Source organism: Sceloporus occidentalis, unplaced genomic scaffold (genome assembly GCF_023333645.1).
Source record: "Sceloporus occidentalis isolate IW3139 unplaced genomic scaffold, rSceOcc1.0.p SCAF_243, whole genome shotgun sequence".
NCBI classification, from domain to species: Eukaryota; Metazoa; Chordata; class Lepidosauria; order Squamata; family Phrynosomatidae; genus Sceloporus; species Sceloporus occidentalis.
In genome coordinates this window covers 458179-473749 of record NW_028317223.1, presented here as the reverse complement: position 1 = coordinate 473749, position 15571 = coordinate 458179, and the positions used below count along the sequence as shown (strand labels likewise).

At 38.0% G+C, this 15571-nt stretch overlaps 1 protein-coding gene across 1 annotated transcript in view; it reads left to right on the top strand.

Annotated features, from left to right (window-relative positions):
• LOC149276247 (potassium voltage-gated channel subfamily KQT member 1) overlaps positions 1–11647 on the top strand; it is a 34804-nt gene extending 23157 nt beyond the window's left edge. The window contains exons 2-16 of the mRNA XM_089503815.1: positions 652–742; positions 3392–3518; positions 3831–3909; positions 4810–4906; positions 6361–6501; positions 6851–6961; positions 7478–7573; positions 7969–8091; positions 8611–8749; positions 8960–9080; positions 9202–9277; positions 9545–9639; positions 10044–10090; positions 10832–10893; positions 11450–11647. Coding sequence (XP_089359941.1) covers positions 652–742; positions 3392–3518; positions 3831–3909; positions 4810–4906; positions 6361–6501; positions 6851–6961; positions 7478–7573; positions 7969–8091; positions 8611–8749; positions 8960–9080; positions 9202–9277; positions 9545–9639; positions 10044–10090; positions 10832–10893; positions 11450–11647 — 1603 coding nt within the window. The remainder of the gene's footprint in view (positions 1–651; positions 743–3391; positions 3519–3830; positions 3910–4809; positions 4907–6360; positions 6502–6850; positions 6962–7477; positions 7574–7968; positions 8092–8610; positions 8750–8959; positions 9081–9201; positions 9278–9544; positions 9640–10043; positions 10091–10831; positions 10894–11449) is intronic.
• The last annotated feature ends 3924 nt before the right edge of the window (positions 11648–15571 follow it).

The following is a 15571-nucleotide window of genomic DNA, read 5'->3' as shown; positions in this document are numbered from 1 at the left end:
TTCGGCTCATCTGTGTTCTATTGTCTCATCACTCAGTAAACGAAATGTGTTTTATATGACAACCAAAACACACATGACACACTTTCAAAGCAACTAGCCGAACGTGGACCTCATAAGGCCACAAATGCAAATGAAAGCGAGAACATTCCGACATTATATTTACTTTTAAAGCACTCGCAGAAAATATACGCCCGACTTGAGTTATAAATGAGAATCTTCTACAAACAAGAACAACAAACTTTCTATCTTGAATATTTAACAAATTTATTAAAGGTTCTTCTAGGTCTCGCATCACTTTCTCTTTACTAATTCTACGTCATGAGGTCATCACCAGCCTTACTCTCTGCAGTCTATATTAACTCTACGTTATTTCGTTAAGATCTGTTTATCCTTTAGTATTAGCTATGGATATTACCGCTTAGTTCTGGTATTTTTATGTGAATTTAGGCAATTAAAAAGCATGTAGTATTTTCATTCAATCTCTGAATTCCAGACATAAGTTATTATGACAGTAGAAAATTCTTACTCGATCGCAATTGAGTTATTCTAGACATTATTGCATGAATGCTTATGTGTGTTTTTTTTCTCTCTGCTTATCGGTGGGCTTGAGTTATACAAAATTAACCTTTTTGAAATTCTATTTTTTTTCAGGTTTCTTATAGTGTTAATATGCCTCATATTCAGTGTGCTTTCAACAATACAGCAATACTCGAACCTGGCCACAGAAACTCTCTTCTGGATGGTAAGTTAATGATATAAAGGAGCAGCTTTATTGTGGAATTGCTATTTCTTGCACTTTATGATGTATGGTTTGTTAAGACAAGCTAGGATTAATGTCACATTTATCATTAATAAATAGTTATTTAGATTCCCTTCCTTTGTCCAAGTACATATTACGTTGGTCCATCCATTGTTCATGTGAAACATGTCTGGCATCAGCCTTGTCTGCCCCATAAGCCTTGTTTAATAGAGATTCAACTCAAGCCTCAATGTACCTTTGGACAATAAGTGTCCATGTTGTCTACATTGGTGGACCATCCTTATAACTACGGAGAGCCATCAGATAATAATGTATCATAGCAAAAAGTGCCTATAAAAGGATGTTTTTCTTTAGAGTTGTGGCTACAGGAATGAAATGGGGGGCTTCACCTTATCATGCAGTGGGCTAGCCTTGCCTTCGATACGCCATACCACCCTCGTTTTAGGAGGGACAGTTCGTCTTTTGGGGGAGCAGATGCCCCTATCCTCCTTTTTTTCTACTTTTATTTTCTACTGATATAACATTTTGATCATTCAGCGGTCTTTTATTCTTTGAAGGGTCTGCCTTGGATCCATAATGTTAAAGTTCTAATTATGATGATTTTAGGGAGAAAAAAAAAGTTACCTTTTAAAAGCCACAAAACTCAATGACTACCGGTAATTTTTGTTTCATAAAAGTTAATATTCATTCTATTGTTAAATTAGCAACGTCAAGATAACTGAGGATTACAAAAATGTAATCATTCGATCTGCCCAATGTAGTATTTAATTGTTGATGTTTTAGGTATAGTTTCTAATGAATAAAGTTTATTTCCTTTTTATCTTAGTCATTTCTTCACGTCTTCTCTCTCCTTTAGCTAGGGGGAAAATTGTTACTTACTTGAAGTACCCCAAGTACGGTATCTTAAACAATCTGTTTAATTGTGTGTAGCTTCGAAGTATATGCATGAAAGTGTTATGGGTATGGGGTTTTTAAATATATATTTATAGCAGGACTTAAGAAGCAGTAGTTTAGAAATACTAACAAAGTACATTAAAAGGGCAGCGAATAAAAAACACGTGTTTTTAATTTTACGCCTCCGTCCCTGGAATATCTCCTAAAATGGTCATATAGTTTGGTAAATAAACAACAAGGACAAATATATCACAAATCTGTAAACTGAACACCCATACTTTACCCATACAATGTTAAATACCATTATTATATCGTAACAGGATAAGGGCCGCAGTCATTTCAATGAGAATATACTGTTTTTTGTTTTTTTTGTCCATTTGGGGTCTTTCATTTGTGAAGGTGACTGCAAGGATACTGTTGGCATTTGGGAAAAATAAAGCAGGTCTGTTTAAGGATTCATTACTTTTTTCATACAAGGCTATAAATAATAGAATAAACATTAATGTTTTAGAGCTTCTTGATCCAAGGAGAAATCTGATTGCCTTTTGGATTCAAGAACAAATTTTCCCCCTAAGTGGCAAAATTCTAAAAACTTAAGGGGAGGTTGCCTTCTTTTGGATCAAAAGTACCCACCTTGGAAGCAAATGGTCCTCTTATTTCATAAAGGAAATCATGATTTATGGAATATTTGCTGTTATACCGCAGATCCCTATTACAGTAACTTTGCGTTCTTCTTTTTTTTACTTTGAAAGAATGTGAGAACTTTTAAAACTGCAACATTGTTTTACGAAGCAGGGACGTTGCGCAATATACATACACCAAGGGCACCTCTAGCTCCCCTTATCTTTAAAATAGAATTAATGTAAAAATATACTTTTTGGTATCTTCCTAAATTTGGCACGGTATTGAATTTAGCAACCTGGTTGAGAATTCCCTTACCTGTTTGATTGACAGGTCCGATTGATGTCCAATATTCGACAATTATGCATAAAGCTCGCCTTACAGAGGGTGTCCAGTGTCCCATGCCGTAGAATAATTTACAGTAGATTGAGGTTTTCATTTGTGTTATATATGAAGCGGACTTTTATGTTTTATCTGTGAGAGAAAATTGTAAAATATTTAGTAGCATTTTTATCTTCTTATTGAATTAAAAGAGAATTAGAGCTTTATACTGTTGTGTCCAGGTTCGTACAAATTTTGTTAATTTGTACGAATGCCCATGAATGAGGAGGGCCTCCCATATAAAATAAGTAAGCTCTGATTTTTTTTTTTTACATTTTTATGTGATATATATCACATAAATGTGTGTGTGTGTGTGTGTGTGAGAGCATGGATGTGTATTAGTGAGTATGAGTAAATGTATGTAATTTGTGTAAGTGTGTTTACATATGTGTGTGTATGTTGAAAGGGGCAAAGAAGGCACAGACAAGCTGTTTGAGGGCAGTGATGGCACAGACAAGCTGTTTGTGCCATCTTTCCCCCAGCAGTTTGGGGATTATCATAGCACTGATAAGCTGATTGGGGCAAAGGCACTCACAAGCTGTTTGGGGCAAAGGGGGCACTTTATGGTCTTATTTTTAGCCTATTCGTATTCAGTATTTTGTACTAGTCCTTAAAGAAGCCAGAAGAAAATATCTACTATAAAGCTAAAAATCTGATCCGCAAAACTTTACGTTTTTCTGTAGGCGCAAGAAAAGATTTTTCACGTTTTGAGAAACATATTTATTCACCCCACAGGAAATCGTACTTGTGGTATTCTTTGGAGCAGAGTATGTGGTCCGTTTGTGGTCTGCCGGATGTCGAAGCAAATATGTTGGAGTATGGGGAAGGCTGCGGTTTGCTAGGAAGCCTATTTCTATAATAGGTAAGAGTGGCCTGTACACAAACGCTACACCAATGCCAAAAACAACTGAATTTTTTCTTATTTTATCCAAATACTCAAATTTTGTTGAAGGTGATGTTGAAATGTTGTTTCTCAATGTTCCTTATACTGATTGACAACTGCCGTTCCCTTAGTGCTCTCAGGAATGTATAACAAGCAGTACATAATATAACAAGGGTTAAGGAGGGTTCAAACGAGTTCACAATCTTACAATTTGTTCTTTGAAGAACCTAGTTTGTTGCTTATGCTGAATTAATATATTCATTTATTTAATAAAACATATTTTTCTTCCAGATTTGATAGTAGTCGTTGCGTCAGTCATAGTTCTTTGTGTTGGATCCAATGGCCAAGTTTTTGCAACATCTGCTATAAGGTAATGTTTCCCTTAAATGCTCAATGCAATAGTCCCTGGCTCAAGACATTTTATGAGCAAAGCAACTTCCAAACCCATAATAAAGTCAAAACCACTGGAAGAATTATAGGGCTGCTACATAAAGTGCTCTGAACCCTCCCCAATGCTCAAGGCAAATTAGAAACAAAACTTAGCTATATGACAACTTTGAGAAGAAATATGTTGCCATGTTTCAGTGTTTGCACTGTTGTTTTATCTGAGAGTATGTTGACACATATTGTGGAGGCTACTTTTTATTCTTCCTTGATGCCAGGGGTCGGGGGATATGCAGCGCCTTTCTTCCCTCCAAGACCGAGGTCAAGGGAGGGTCAGATCTTCTAGGTTCCCCTCCAAAGAAAGAGGAGGCCCACTGAAGTCTTCAAGGGTGGTGGACAAAAGACTCAAACCCCCCCCCCCACCAAAGTCAAGTCTTAAGGGACCCAGCTCCACTGTGGCATTTTTAACAAGAACCAGAAAAACCGTGATCAAAAATCAACACCACGTATGCCCTCCAAAAGCGAAGTGATTTTGAGCCTGTTCAGACCCTAGCCCATGGCTACAAATTTTGATCTTCTTTCTCCACCAGCTAAAGCCCAGGGCATAGTTACATCCCATGTCAGTGGAGTTCCCCCGCACACCACCTAAACACATGGCGGGTCCATGATACCCCGATACCAGGGGCATCAAAAATCACGCCCCAGGCTTTGTGAGCCTGCTCGACCAAGCTTTACCTCTTCCCTTTAGCCAAAAGGTCCAGAACTTACTTATAGAGTTAGAGGTTTTAGGAGTTTGTAAATTGAGCCTCGGAATTGAACCTTACCCTCAACAGAGAAATAAACCACACGGACTACGTGTTTTACATGTAATGTTGTTCTTCTCTAGGGGAATCCGTTTTCTTCAGATATTACGGATGCTACATGTTGACCGTCAAGGTGGCACTTGGAGACTTCTGGGATCAGTGGTGTTTATTCACAGACAAGTATGTTGACACCATTGGATAACATCAAACTTCCTTTATTACTCTTAAAAGTGTTTCTACGAAACATAGACTGTTTGTATAACCATGACGCCTTGTTTTTGTCGGTATTACCGTATTTGCTCGATTATAAGACGACCCTGATTATAAGACGACCCCCCAAATCTTAATATTAATTTAGGAAAAAAAGAAAAAGCCTGAATATAAGACGACCCTATAGGAAAAAAGTTTTACCAGTAAATGTTAATTCATTTAAACACTTTTTTTAATAAAAGCTATGCTTGAGAAAAATATTTTGGTTTTATTTCCTTCTATTTTCCAACCTGTCCCCCAGTTATGCACATCTGCCCCAGAAGTGCCTTATACCCCCTATATGCCACTGTGCCCCATGATATGCCTTTTAACCCTCTAAATGCCACAGTGCCCCATAATATGCCTTTTAACCCTATATGCCACTGTGCCCCATGATATGCCTTTTAACCCTATATGCCACTCTGGCACTTAGAGGGTTAAAAGGCATATTATGGGGAAGAGTGGCATATAGGGAGGTTTAAGGCATTTCAGGAGGCAGAGTGGCATTAAAGGGGTTAAAAGGCATTTCACAGAGCACTCTGCCTCCAGAAATGCCTCAAACCCACATTTAACACTCCCCCTCCCTCCTCCAAACTTACCGGTGCTTCTGAGTTGGGGGGGGCGCATAACACAGGAGGGTCCAGGTCCCCTGCATCTGAGCCCCAGGTGCTTAGTCCGGGCAGCATGTAGAGCTCCACGCGAATCGCGTAGAGCTCTAAGCACCGGGGACTCAGAAGCACCGGTACGTTGGAGGGGGCATAACACAGGAGGATGCAGGTCCCCTGCATCCTCCTGTGTTATGCCCCCCCCCTCCAACTTACCGGTGCATCTGAGTCCCCGGTGCTTAGTCCGGGCAGCGTTTAGAGCTCTACGCGATTGTATCGTGTAGAGCGTAGAGCTCTACACGATACAATCGCGTAGAGCTCTACACGCAGCCCGGACTAAGCACCGGGGACTCAGATGCACCGGTAAGTTGGGTCGGGGGTTAACACAGGAGGATCCAGGTCCCCTGCATCTGGGTCCCCAGTGCTTAGTCCGGGAAGCGTGTAGAGCTCTACGCGATTGTATCGCGTAGAGCTCTACACGCAGCCCGGACTAAGCACCGGGGACTCAGAAGCACCGGTAAGTTGGGGGGGGGGGGGGATTAACACAGGAGGATCCAGGTCCTCTGCATCGCTGCGGGGGATCTGGATCTTAGTCTCATAATCAGACCTATTTGAGGTCTGATTATAAGACGACCCTGATTATAAGACGAGGGGTATTTTTCAGAGCATTTGCTCTGGAAAAAACCTCGTCTTATAATCGAGCAAATACGGTATTTTCTTGGTACGGTTCGTTAGTATTTCTGCACCTAAAGGTTGGCGAAATTCTTCTGTCATCTATAGGAACTCATTACAACCCTTTACATCGGGTTCCTGGGACTGATCTTCTCTTCTTATTTTGTGTATTTGGCTGAAAAAGAAGCGGTTGACGATTCAGGGCAGTATCAGTTCGGAAGCTACGCAGATGCCCTTTGGTGGGGAGTAGTAAGTACATTCAGCATGAAATATAAATGTTTACATAATAAGAACTTAAATGGAATTCAGTTTATAGATTCATCTGAAGGTGGTTATGTCTGCCTGATGATTTTTGATATGATAAATGTAAAATAAATATGAAAATAACAAAAGATTGAAGGGGTAGATGAAGTGGCCAAGCAAGCTGCCGGGCCCAGAGGATTAGTCTCTTGGATATGCAAGGCGCCAAACATGAAAGGGAAAGAGGTATTTTAGGTGTTGGGTTCAAGGCTACGCTGAATTCTTTTATGGAATCTCCAGGTATTTCCTCTCTGTATCTGCTTCTATAACATCTATATATCTGTTATGTTTTCTTTAGGTCACAGTTACAACCATCGGTTATGGAGACAAGGTTCCTCAGACCTGGATCGGAAAAACTATCGCCTCTTGCTTTTCAGTGTTCGCAATTTCATTTTTCGCTTTACCGGCGGTAAGCTCCCTACTTACGTTACTTACAGATACCGCCTAAGTTGTAAGTCGACTTGTAAATGTCTCAAATGGCTCATTTTAGAAAATGGATTGACTAAAGAAATAATAATAAAAAGTCATTCTGGTATAAAGTGGAGAAAAAGAAGGAAACGTTTATATAAAAAAAAATAAATGGATTTCAAAATTTTAAAACACAATTTAGAACAGAATATTTTTTTACAATTGTCTGAATTAGGCAACTTTTTTTTATTTTTCTTTTAATAATGTTTCACTCTTGTCTTTTAAGTCTCTTATTCTAAAGAAGAAATATAAAATGAAGAAAAATGTAACAGTAACAAAAAAAAACCATCAAAAAGCAATCTGATTATGTGACCCCCTTAAAAGATTAGCATTTAACGTATTTTTATTTGGTTTTCAACAAAAAATTACTTGGCTATAATTACCTGTTGAATACAAAGAATGGCATCATTTTTACCTAATTTGAAGTATTTGTTCCACGTTCTTGTATTATCTCCAGGGGATCCTAGGCTCAGGATTTGCCCTGAAAGTGCAACAAAAACAAAGACAGAAACATTTTAACCGACAGATACCAGCCGCAGCATCTCTAATTCAGGTAACGGCCTTTACACCAAGAGAACGATCCTCAGTGGTGGGGATGCATTTTATATAATATATAAGTGTAAATATACATGACAAGATGTTTCACTTCTCCGTATATAACCTCTGGTTCCTGGTATGTGGTGAAAATGTGGTTAAAAATATGACACCGCGCGGGGTGGTTGATCTAGTTCACATCAAGGTTAATTGCCCCAATGCACATATTGCCAAAAGTTGTGGCGAGTTCTCACAGTTCAAGCTCCAGGACTTGGGTTTCTGACCCGGGAAGCTTTGTTCAATGTAAATTAATCCATCCTGCAATGGATTTTTGCTGTAGCGTTAAATGATTTGATCACAAGAGTCGATGCTCAGACTTGTAACAGACGAACGCCGTTGCTTCCCTTGTTCCAGACAGCGTGGAGGTGCTATGCAGCTGAAAATCCAGATTCTGCAACGTGGAAGATCTACATCCGGAAACAACCACGGAACCACCAGTTCATGTCGCCAAGCCCCAAACCCAAGAAAACCGTCATGGTATTTCTCTTTTGCTATTCTGTATTTTTCTGATTGTCCTCATGTTTCTGTGCCGTTTTACCTGAATTTGACACGTTGTCACTAAACGCAGCATTAGAAACATCACTTGTTGTCTGTTAAGTGTCCACCTCTCAACAAAACCCTTCCCAGAAACAAAGCATGCCAAGGTTTATTTGCTTAGCTTACTACAGATTGTATTTTTTTTTTTTTTGGTGGAACAGCACCTTTAAAAGTGTTGTGCCAGGGCGAACTGAATTGTAAAACTATTCTCACGAGATCTAAAGAACCCAAAGTGCGTCTTCCATAATCTGAATCAGCCACATAAGGTGCTAGCGATCTACGTCGCCTTGTGATTGATGCTTCCTAGCCCTCAACCATCAATCTGCTTCATATGGAGTTCATTTTCTCTTTTTACATACTAAATCGGCACAAAATATTATTTCAAGTGTCCCCCCTTTTAAAAAGAGCATTTGTACACCCTGTACCTTTTTTTCTTTTGAAATATTTTCGTTGTTTCAGATTAAGAGGAAGAAATTACGCACAGAAAGAGAAGAAGGCTCTACAGAGAAGATGTTAAATGTTCCACATATCACTTATGACCATGTTGCGGAGGACAAAAAATGTGACAACTACTCTGTGGAAGCATATGAAAACACAGGTAATTCATCATGTGACAAATCGCATGCAGTTCTATCCTTTCTACATCACATGGGTGGCAAACTAAGAGACAATGGAGGTTACAATGTACACATTTATCGCAAATGTGATTTAGTAAAACGCCGTCTAGCTATCTAAAGTGGAAACTCAAAGCCGGTTGACTGTAAGCATCAGAGTCGGACAGTCGCCTTACCAATATGTTTTTCAACAGTGAAAAAATCCTTTGGGCTGTTAGATGTCAGTTCTGCGCCTTTTATCAGGACCAACAGCTTTACGGAGGATCTGGACATGGAAGGAGACACGCTACTCACCCCAATAACCCATATCTCAGAGTAAGTCTCCCTACTCGTTGAATACCCCTGCTCTGGAACGCTCTTCCAGCTGCACTCCGTTTGTGACCGCGTCCATTTAAGAGGCAGCTATCCTGAGAGATTTTTGTGTGTATTTTTGCAGACTTCGGGAACATCACAGAGCAGCAATAAAAGTAATTCGACGGATGCAGTACTTTGTGGCAAAAAAGAAATTTCAGGTGTGTTTAGCATATTAAATGTTTGTATTTTAGGAAATGTACCATGAAGAAATTTACAACCGTCTAAGCCTTGATGCATAGGAAAAAAAAAGACAATCGAGGGAACCTGTGCTTCCCCACTGGGGAAATATGTCATTTAGATGTGTTGGATACCTCCCAAGTGTCCCGTCTTCCCTTTATATTTATATATATATATATATTATATATAAAAGCTTGTTTGAAAGATCAGCTGTGACTTCTCCTTATTTTTATTTTGTGTACACACAGCAAGCGAGGAAACCGTATGATGTGCGGGATGTTATTGAACAATATTCTCAAGGTCACCTTAACCTGATGGTCCGAATTAAGGAGCTGCAGAGAAGGTTGTGGACAACGTATCCGTTTATATTTTTCCGGGCAGTGCTTTGTACAATGAATGAAGTTTAAATTTCAAAAAAAAAAAAAAAAAATCACCAGACCCATGCATCGTAAAAATAATTAAAATAATTTACGCTGGTCTTCAAGCTTAATGTTGCCCTTAATGATCTCCATAAAGTCCCTCAACCTCCCTGTAAAGCTATTATGAAACCTATAAGTGTTGCTATATTGTTGGGTTGGCAGCATCCAGCTCTTACTGGTGCCTAATAAATGTATCACCTAAATATAATAATACAATATATAATCACCTACATATAATAATGCAGTTTGATGACATTGCTCTTTCGTATTCTGTCCACTCGAAATATAAATGGGGCCATTTGGTAAAAATATTTCTTTTAATTTCCAGATTGGACCAGTCGTTGGGGAAGCCTTCTCTCTTCCTTTCTGTATCAGGTAAATAATGAAGAGTTCGGGATGTATTTTAAGGGACGCTCCTCTGTGTTCTCTATTTGATGTAACTTACTCGCTTAGTCAAATAATATATTTAATCGTTTGTAAGTCATTTAAAAGTATATATTTTTTTTCTTGTCAATAGTCATACAGCCGCATCAAGGTTCATTTACTGTACTAAGCTAATTGTTGCAGAGAACACGCGTTACGTGTGTGTGTTTGTAAGCATGCTCCCTGAGAACGCTTTGTGTAGACTTTTTCCACGAGTAATCTCAGGTGTAAGGTGTGCAGAATGCGATGTAGCATACACAGGGTAACACAAGGACAAGGACAACCTGGAATTGTGTCTTTGTTTTCCTTTTTACCTGGTTCTGGACCAACGCCAGTTTTAACCATTTCCGAATTTGTTATATCTGTTTTTTCCGACCTCCGCTGCCTATGAGGTGCTAATTGTCAGATAACGAAGTAGCCAGAGTGCTGGTGGTCCTACGGTGCAAAATCAAAGTCTGGATCTCTTCCTAAACCCTGATGCTTCTGCTCTAAGTAAAAGCGACCCCCCCCCCCCTTTGGAAATGCCATTTTCATTTCTGAATCAACCAATCCCCTCCCCCAAAAAACAATTGTAAAACAAAATTAATTTCCAGAAAACAATAAAAGTTTCGTCCAAATAAATTTCGCTTGCCGTGTACAAGTCTAATAAATAATTTTCAGTGACTCAAATTCCTTTTTTCTCTTTCTGTCTAGATAAAGTGAAAGATCGTGGAAACAACACTATTGGTTCCAGGTTAAACCGCGTGGAAGATAAGGTAAAAGATCTATCGGCAAAGCTTAGATTATGTCTGCCGGAAACTATTTATATCATTTTACATATATATATATATATATATATATATATATATAATATATACACACACATACACACAATTATACTGTATTATTTCTTAGGCTGTGCAAGTGACTAAACGATCGTCTACAATAAAGCAAGGACACAGTAGGAATAGAGTAGATTGCGTTGAAAATAATTAATAGTTTTCTATTTATTGGCTTTTGGTGTCTATTTAAATTGCAGTAAAGCAGATTACTTAGGGTGCGCCCCATGCCCGACTGTGTTCCCCTGCAATGAGGTGTGATGTAAAATTAAATCAATGAGGAGGAATACAAGAAATCTCACCTTAATTTACCGAACGTTCGGCATAGGAACACATTTTTTGCAGTAGGAAAATGAAGAAGATGAGATCCTCGCAAGGAGTTCCTACACTTTAATTGTTAAAATGTGTAATTTATGGTTTTTTTTGTGTCTTTTTTTTTTTTACTGTTTACTTTTGCAGTCACGTTGACGTATAATGACTTTTTTTTGAATAGGTAACACAGATGGATCATAAGTTGAATCTCATCACCGACATGCTTCACCATCTAGTTTCCAACCAACAATCCGGTCAAACGAGCAGGTCGCCTCATCGAAGCAGCTCCATGGACTCTGAACACCACCTCTGCCATAACGCCCTTCCTACGTACGAACAACTTACCGTGCCGAGACGGAATCAGGACAATATATCCTGATGAAGATCCGGTCTGCTGCTGCTACCCATAAACATACTTTGACATTTATGACAATGGACCCAGGTCAACTACTGCTTTCAAACCAAAAGTTATTGATTTTGTGAATGTATTTTAACAATGCAGAAGACCACCGATGAATGTTCCATGTAGACTGAACATCTAACTGTTCCTTTCCTGATCATGGTTGGTGGCTCCTCTGGAAATCCTGACAAAGGGAAGCGGTTGATATGGCGGAACTGGAGAAAGTTTTAATTTCCACCCGTACGGTGATCTGACCTGTAACGTGACAGGCACATGGGGGCTACTCTTCATAAAAGAAATTCCTAAAAGATCTAGGGTTTTATTCTATTTTTTTTATTTTATATGAAAGTAGAGGACGGTTTTAGTAAATGGGCAGTTTTGGCGTTTTCATATATTATGTAGATTATTTCTTTCTCTTGTAAAATCGTAGACAAGTCTCAAAGATGCTATCGTAAACGGTGATTAAAACGGGTTAGTTAGCTGCTTCCGTGTCCATATAAACCGTATAAAATGGATCGATTTGATCTCACGATTCCGTTTTGGGCTAGGAAGGATGTGGTTTAAAGCGTTCTAACGTGCAGCTGAATTCGCCAGAATGAAATTAACAGGATTTCTGAATTGAAGGCCAAATTTCAGTGCCAAAAAATAGTTCTTTAATAAAAAATCACACGTAGGTATTTGATTAAAAAAGTATATAGGTAGATGTTAAAGTAACGGCCGGTATTGTCCTGGTAAGAGTACTCAGACCAAAATAACTGGATATTATGATGGAACCTCGAATGTTTTTGGGGGTTTTTTTTCTCCAAAATGTCTTTTTTTTTTTTTTTTTTTTTTTTTTTTTTTTTTAGTAAAACCTGTGAAAATAAGATCCGGGTAGATCTTGCCTGATCGATACACTGGAGGAGTTTGGCAGATTTCTCAGGTCCTAAAAAATCACAAAATCTGTGCCTTTCTCACATAATGTGGTGTAAACGGGTCCTGGACGTAAACGGACAGATTAGCAACTTTCTTGGCAATAGTTAAATTCTTAAATATTATTTTGTCTCACGGCAGGTTTTATTTGCCTTGTAAAAAAAAAAATGTACGTAAAGGGGAGAACAAAACACTGGTAATAACATAAAACAATAAAATTGCAGCCATAAATATTATGTGAAATAATTCACTTTTTAATCCCCTTTTGGGACTATTTAAGCATTGATGTTTGTTATACACACATAAAGGAAATATATAGTTTTCCCCTACTGCTTTTGGTTAAAATGATGTAGAATTTATAGCACATAGCCCTAAATTGACACAATAATAACTTTTTATTATCTTCCTATTTTGCGGCATAATAAAAATGTTATAGACCGATGAGTTAATATGCTTGCACCAGTAATAGGCTGAATAGGAGTATGTTGGGTTGTATTTATTTTGTGAACATAGTGCTAACTGTGGTGTATTCAGTTGGATTTGTTCCTTGGTTTCTATGGTGACAGCACCACTTTTAGTAATTTGCTCCGGAATTGACCTGTTAACATGGCCCATCGATCTGCAAAACCGAATGGTTGAAAAATGACTGTCGCGGTGAATTTTATATGTTAGTCTCCGAGTAACGCTGATCGTTACGAGACCGCATTGAGATACTGTATAAGTGCCTTTAACCAACTTTTAATGGCTGTTTTGTTATGTTGTTTGCAACATTATCGAAGCTTGAAAGAAAACATTTCAAAACCAGGATATTCTCATTCAGTGCAATATTTTTCATATGTCTTGCTGTATATAAGATACTAGTTTTTGAACAAGAATACTGTTTATTCAGGTTTGAATGTATCCCTTTCCCTGCCACTAGATGGCACCGCAGAGCAGCGTTAGGGAAAGATGTTATTCTAATGTTGTTCTAAGTCCTATCACTTGTTACATTTGGAATTGTTAATTTTTAATACCCGGGGGGGGGGGCATCTTCCTAATATCTTTATCTGGAGAAACTGGAGGGACAGTCTCAGACTCTGAGTGACTTTAACATATTGTATGCATTTGGATTAATCCTTGTATACTGCTGTATATGTACAAGAATATAATATTTTTTATTATTTTTAATTCTACAGAGCATTCTGAATAATTTGCACATAACTGCAGAAAACAATACTTTTTCCTGTTTACGGCTTAACCTCTTAGAAGCCAAAAAACTCCACACTCCTTTACATTTTTACCGCCTTTGAATCTTAGAGGGTTAAACTGCGCTCTATATATCTATATATCTATATATATATATATATATATATATAGATATATATATATATAGATATATAGATATATATATATATATATAGATATATATATATATATAATGATGCGTCACAGACCCTTCTTGGTATAAAAGGGGTTAAACACTTGATTTTTTCTTTTTCTTTTCTAATGCTGCAGCATTTCTGGGTGTTCACTAAAATTGTGTTGGTAACGGGAGTATTTTATCTACCAGTTTGATGTAATAGTAATTGATAAACAAAAATTGTCATTTAATATGGCTGGAATATTTCACAAAGTATATGGGCATTGTTATTTGTGAAATCAGTATCTGATTTTTTTTTTCTCCTAATGATGAATTCACTGTAATTATTAATGATTTTCCTAATAAAAAAACACTAGTGCGGTATTTTTGAGACGTTTTTATTAGGGGTATTATTTCAATGAAAGTATACTATAAAACAAATTAAAATTTGATTTAAATGGACAGTTTAATGTGCCAGACAGCCTCACCAAAGGAGTTTAAGTATTAATCTCTTGCTGTAGCTTCCTGCCTCCTCTGTGGTCAGACAATTCTCAACACTGATTGGCTACATAACGCAGCCAATCGGTGGCAAGAAAGCTTCCAATCAAATCAGTTGGAGTGCCTTCCATGTGCATGAGCATTGGCAAGGGGGGCATCACATAAATGTTATAAATGTTATAATGTATATGATGTCAGCCCGTTTTTTTCTTTATCCTTCCGCTTCTGTATTCCAATAAATTTACCAATAAATGTACAGCAGGGGTATCAAAGCTGCTGGATTTAAAAAAGTCCCGACTTTCTTGAATATTGCCCTAGAACTTCCTTAGAATCGGCCGTATATTGTTTTTTTTGGCAATAAAATAGTGGTTTTATTACAAAACCCAGGAAGTGATCGCGTGCGTTTTTTTAAATCTAACCGACAGTGACTTGCCAACATTTAAAGGAAAATAAACCGATCCAAGAAAATGACAACCCAAATATCACCCACAGAGCTGATACCGCCGGAGTCTGCGATCCGTTCCCGGTGCTCCGTAACCTACAAAACACACCCATGTTTCACAATTTGGATAACGATCTCTGTCTCGATCAATGCCTGTACCTGGGAGAACCGTATGGGTATGGATCACTAAGTACAATTTAATGTTTCCGTGGGAAAGTAAAAAGAATAAGACATATCAAAGTGTAGGCACTCTATAAACAATAAGGAAGATTGTGGAACATTTATCTTCTGAGCAATCATCTGTGTATTTCCAGTGGTCATGGTTGGGGAGCATGACACGTACCGTACTTTGAAACATTTTGGAAAGGTTTGCCGGCTTTGCATGGTTGGCGTCTTCAATAAAGTTAAAGACTTGATTTATTCGGTGATTAAGATTAAATTTGTTGAAATATATATAGTAACGTATAACATGATCTGTCTCGTTCAAAGAGTTTGGGCCATGGACAGTGCCTGCTAACCAGAATGTGTCCGTAGTCTGTATTGGTAGAAAGAATTTCAGTGTTTCGGTATTATTTTCTTGTGTTCCGTCCTGTTATAGAAAAATTAATATCGGAGTACTATGTGAGTAACCCTAACCCTCTGAGTACTTTACTATACATTCTTCCAAAAGGGGGGATATGTGGGAAAATGTTCTTTCTTCCTTCATGATCCA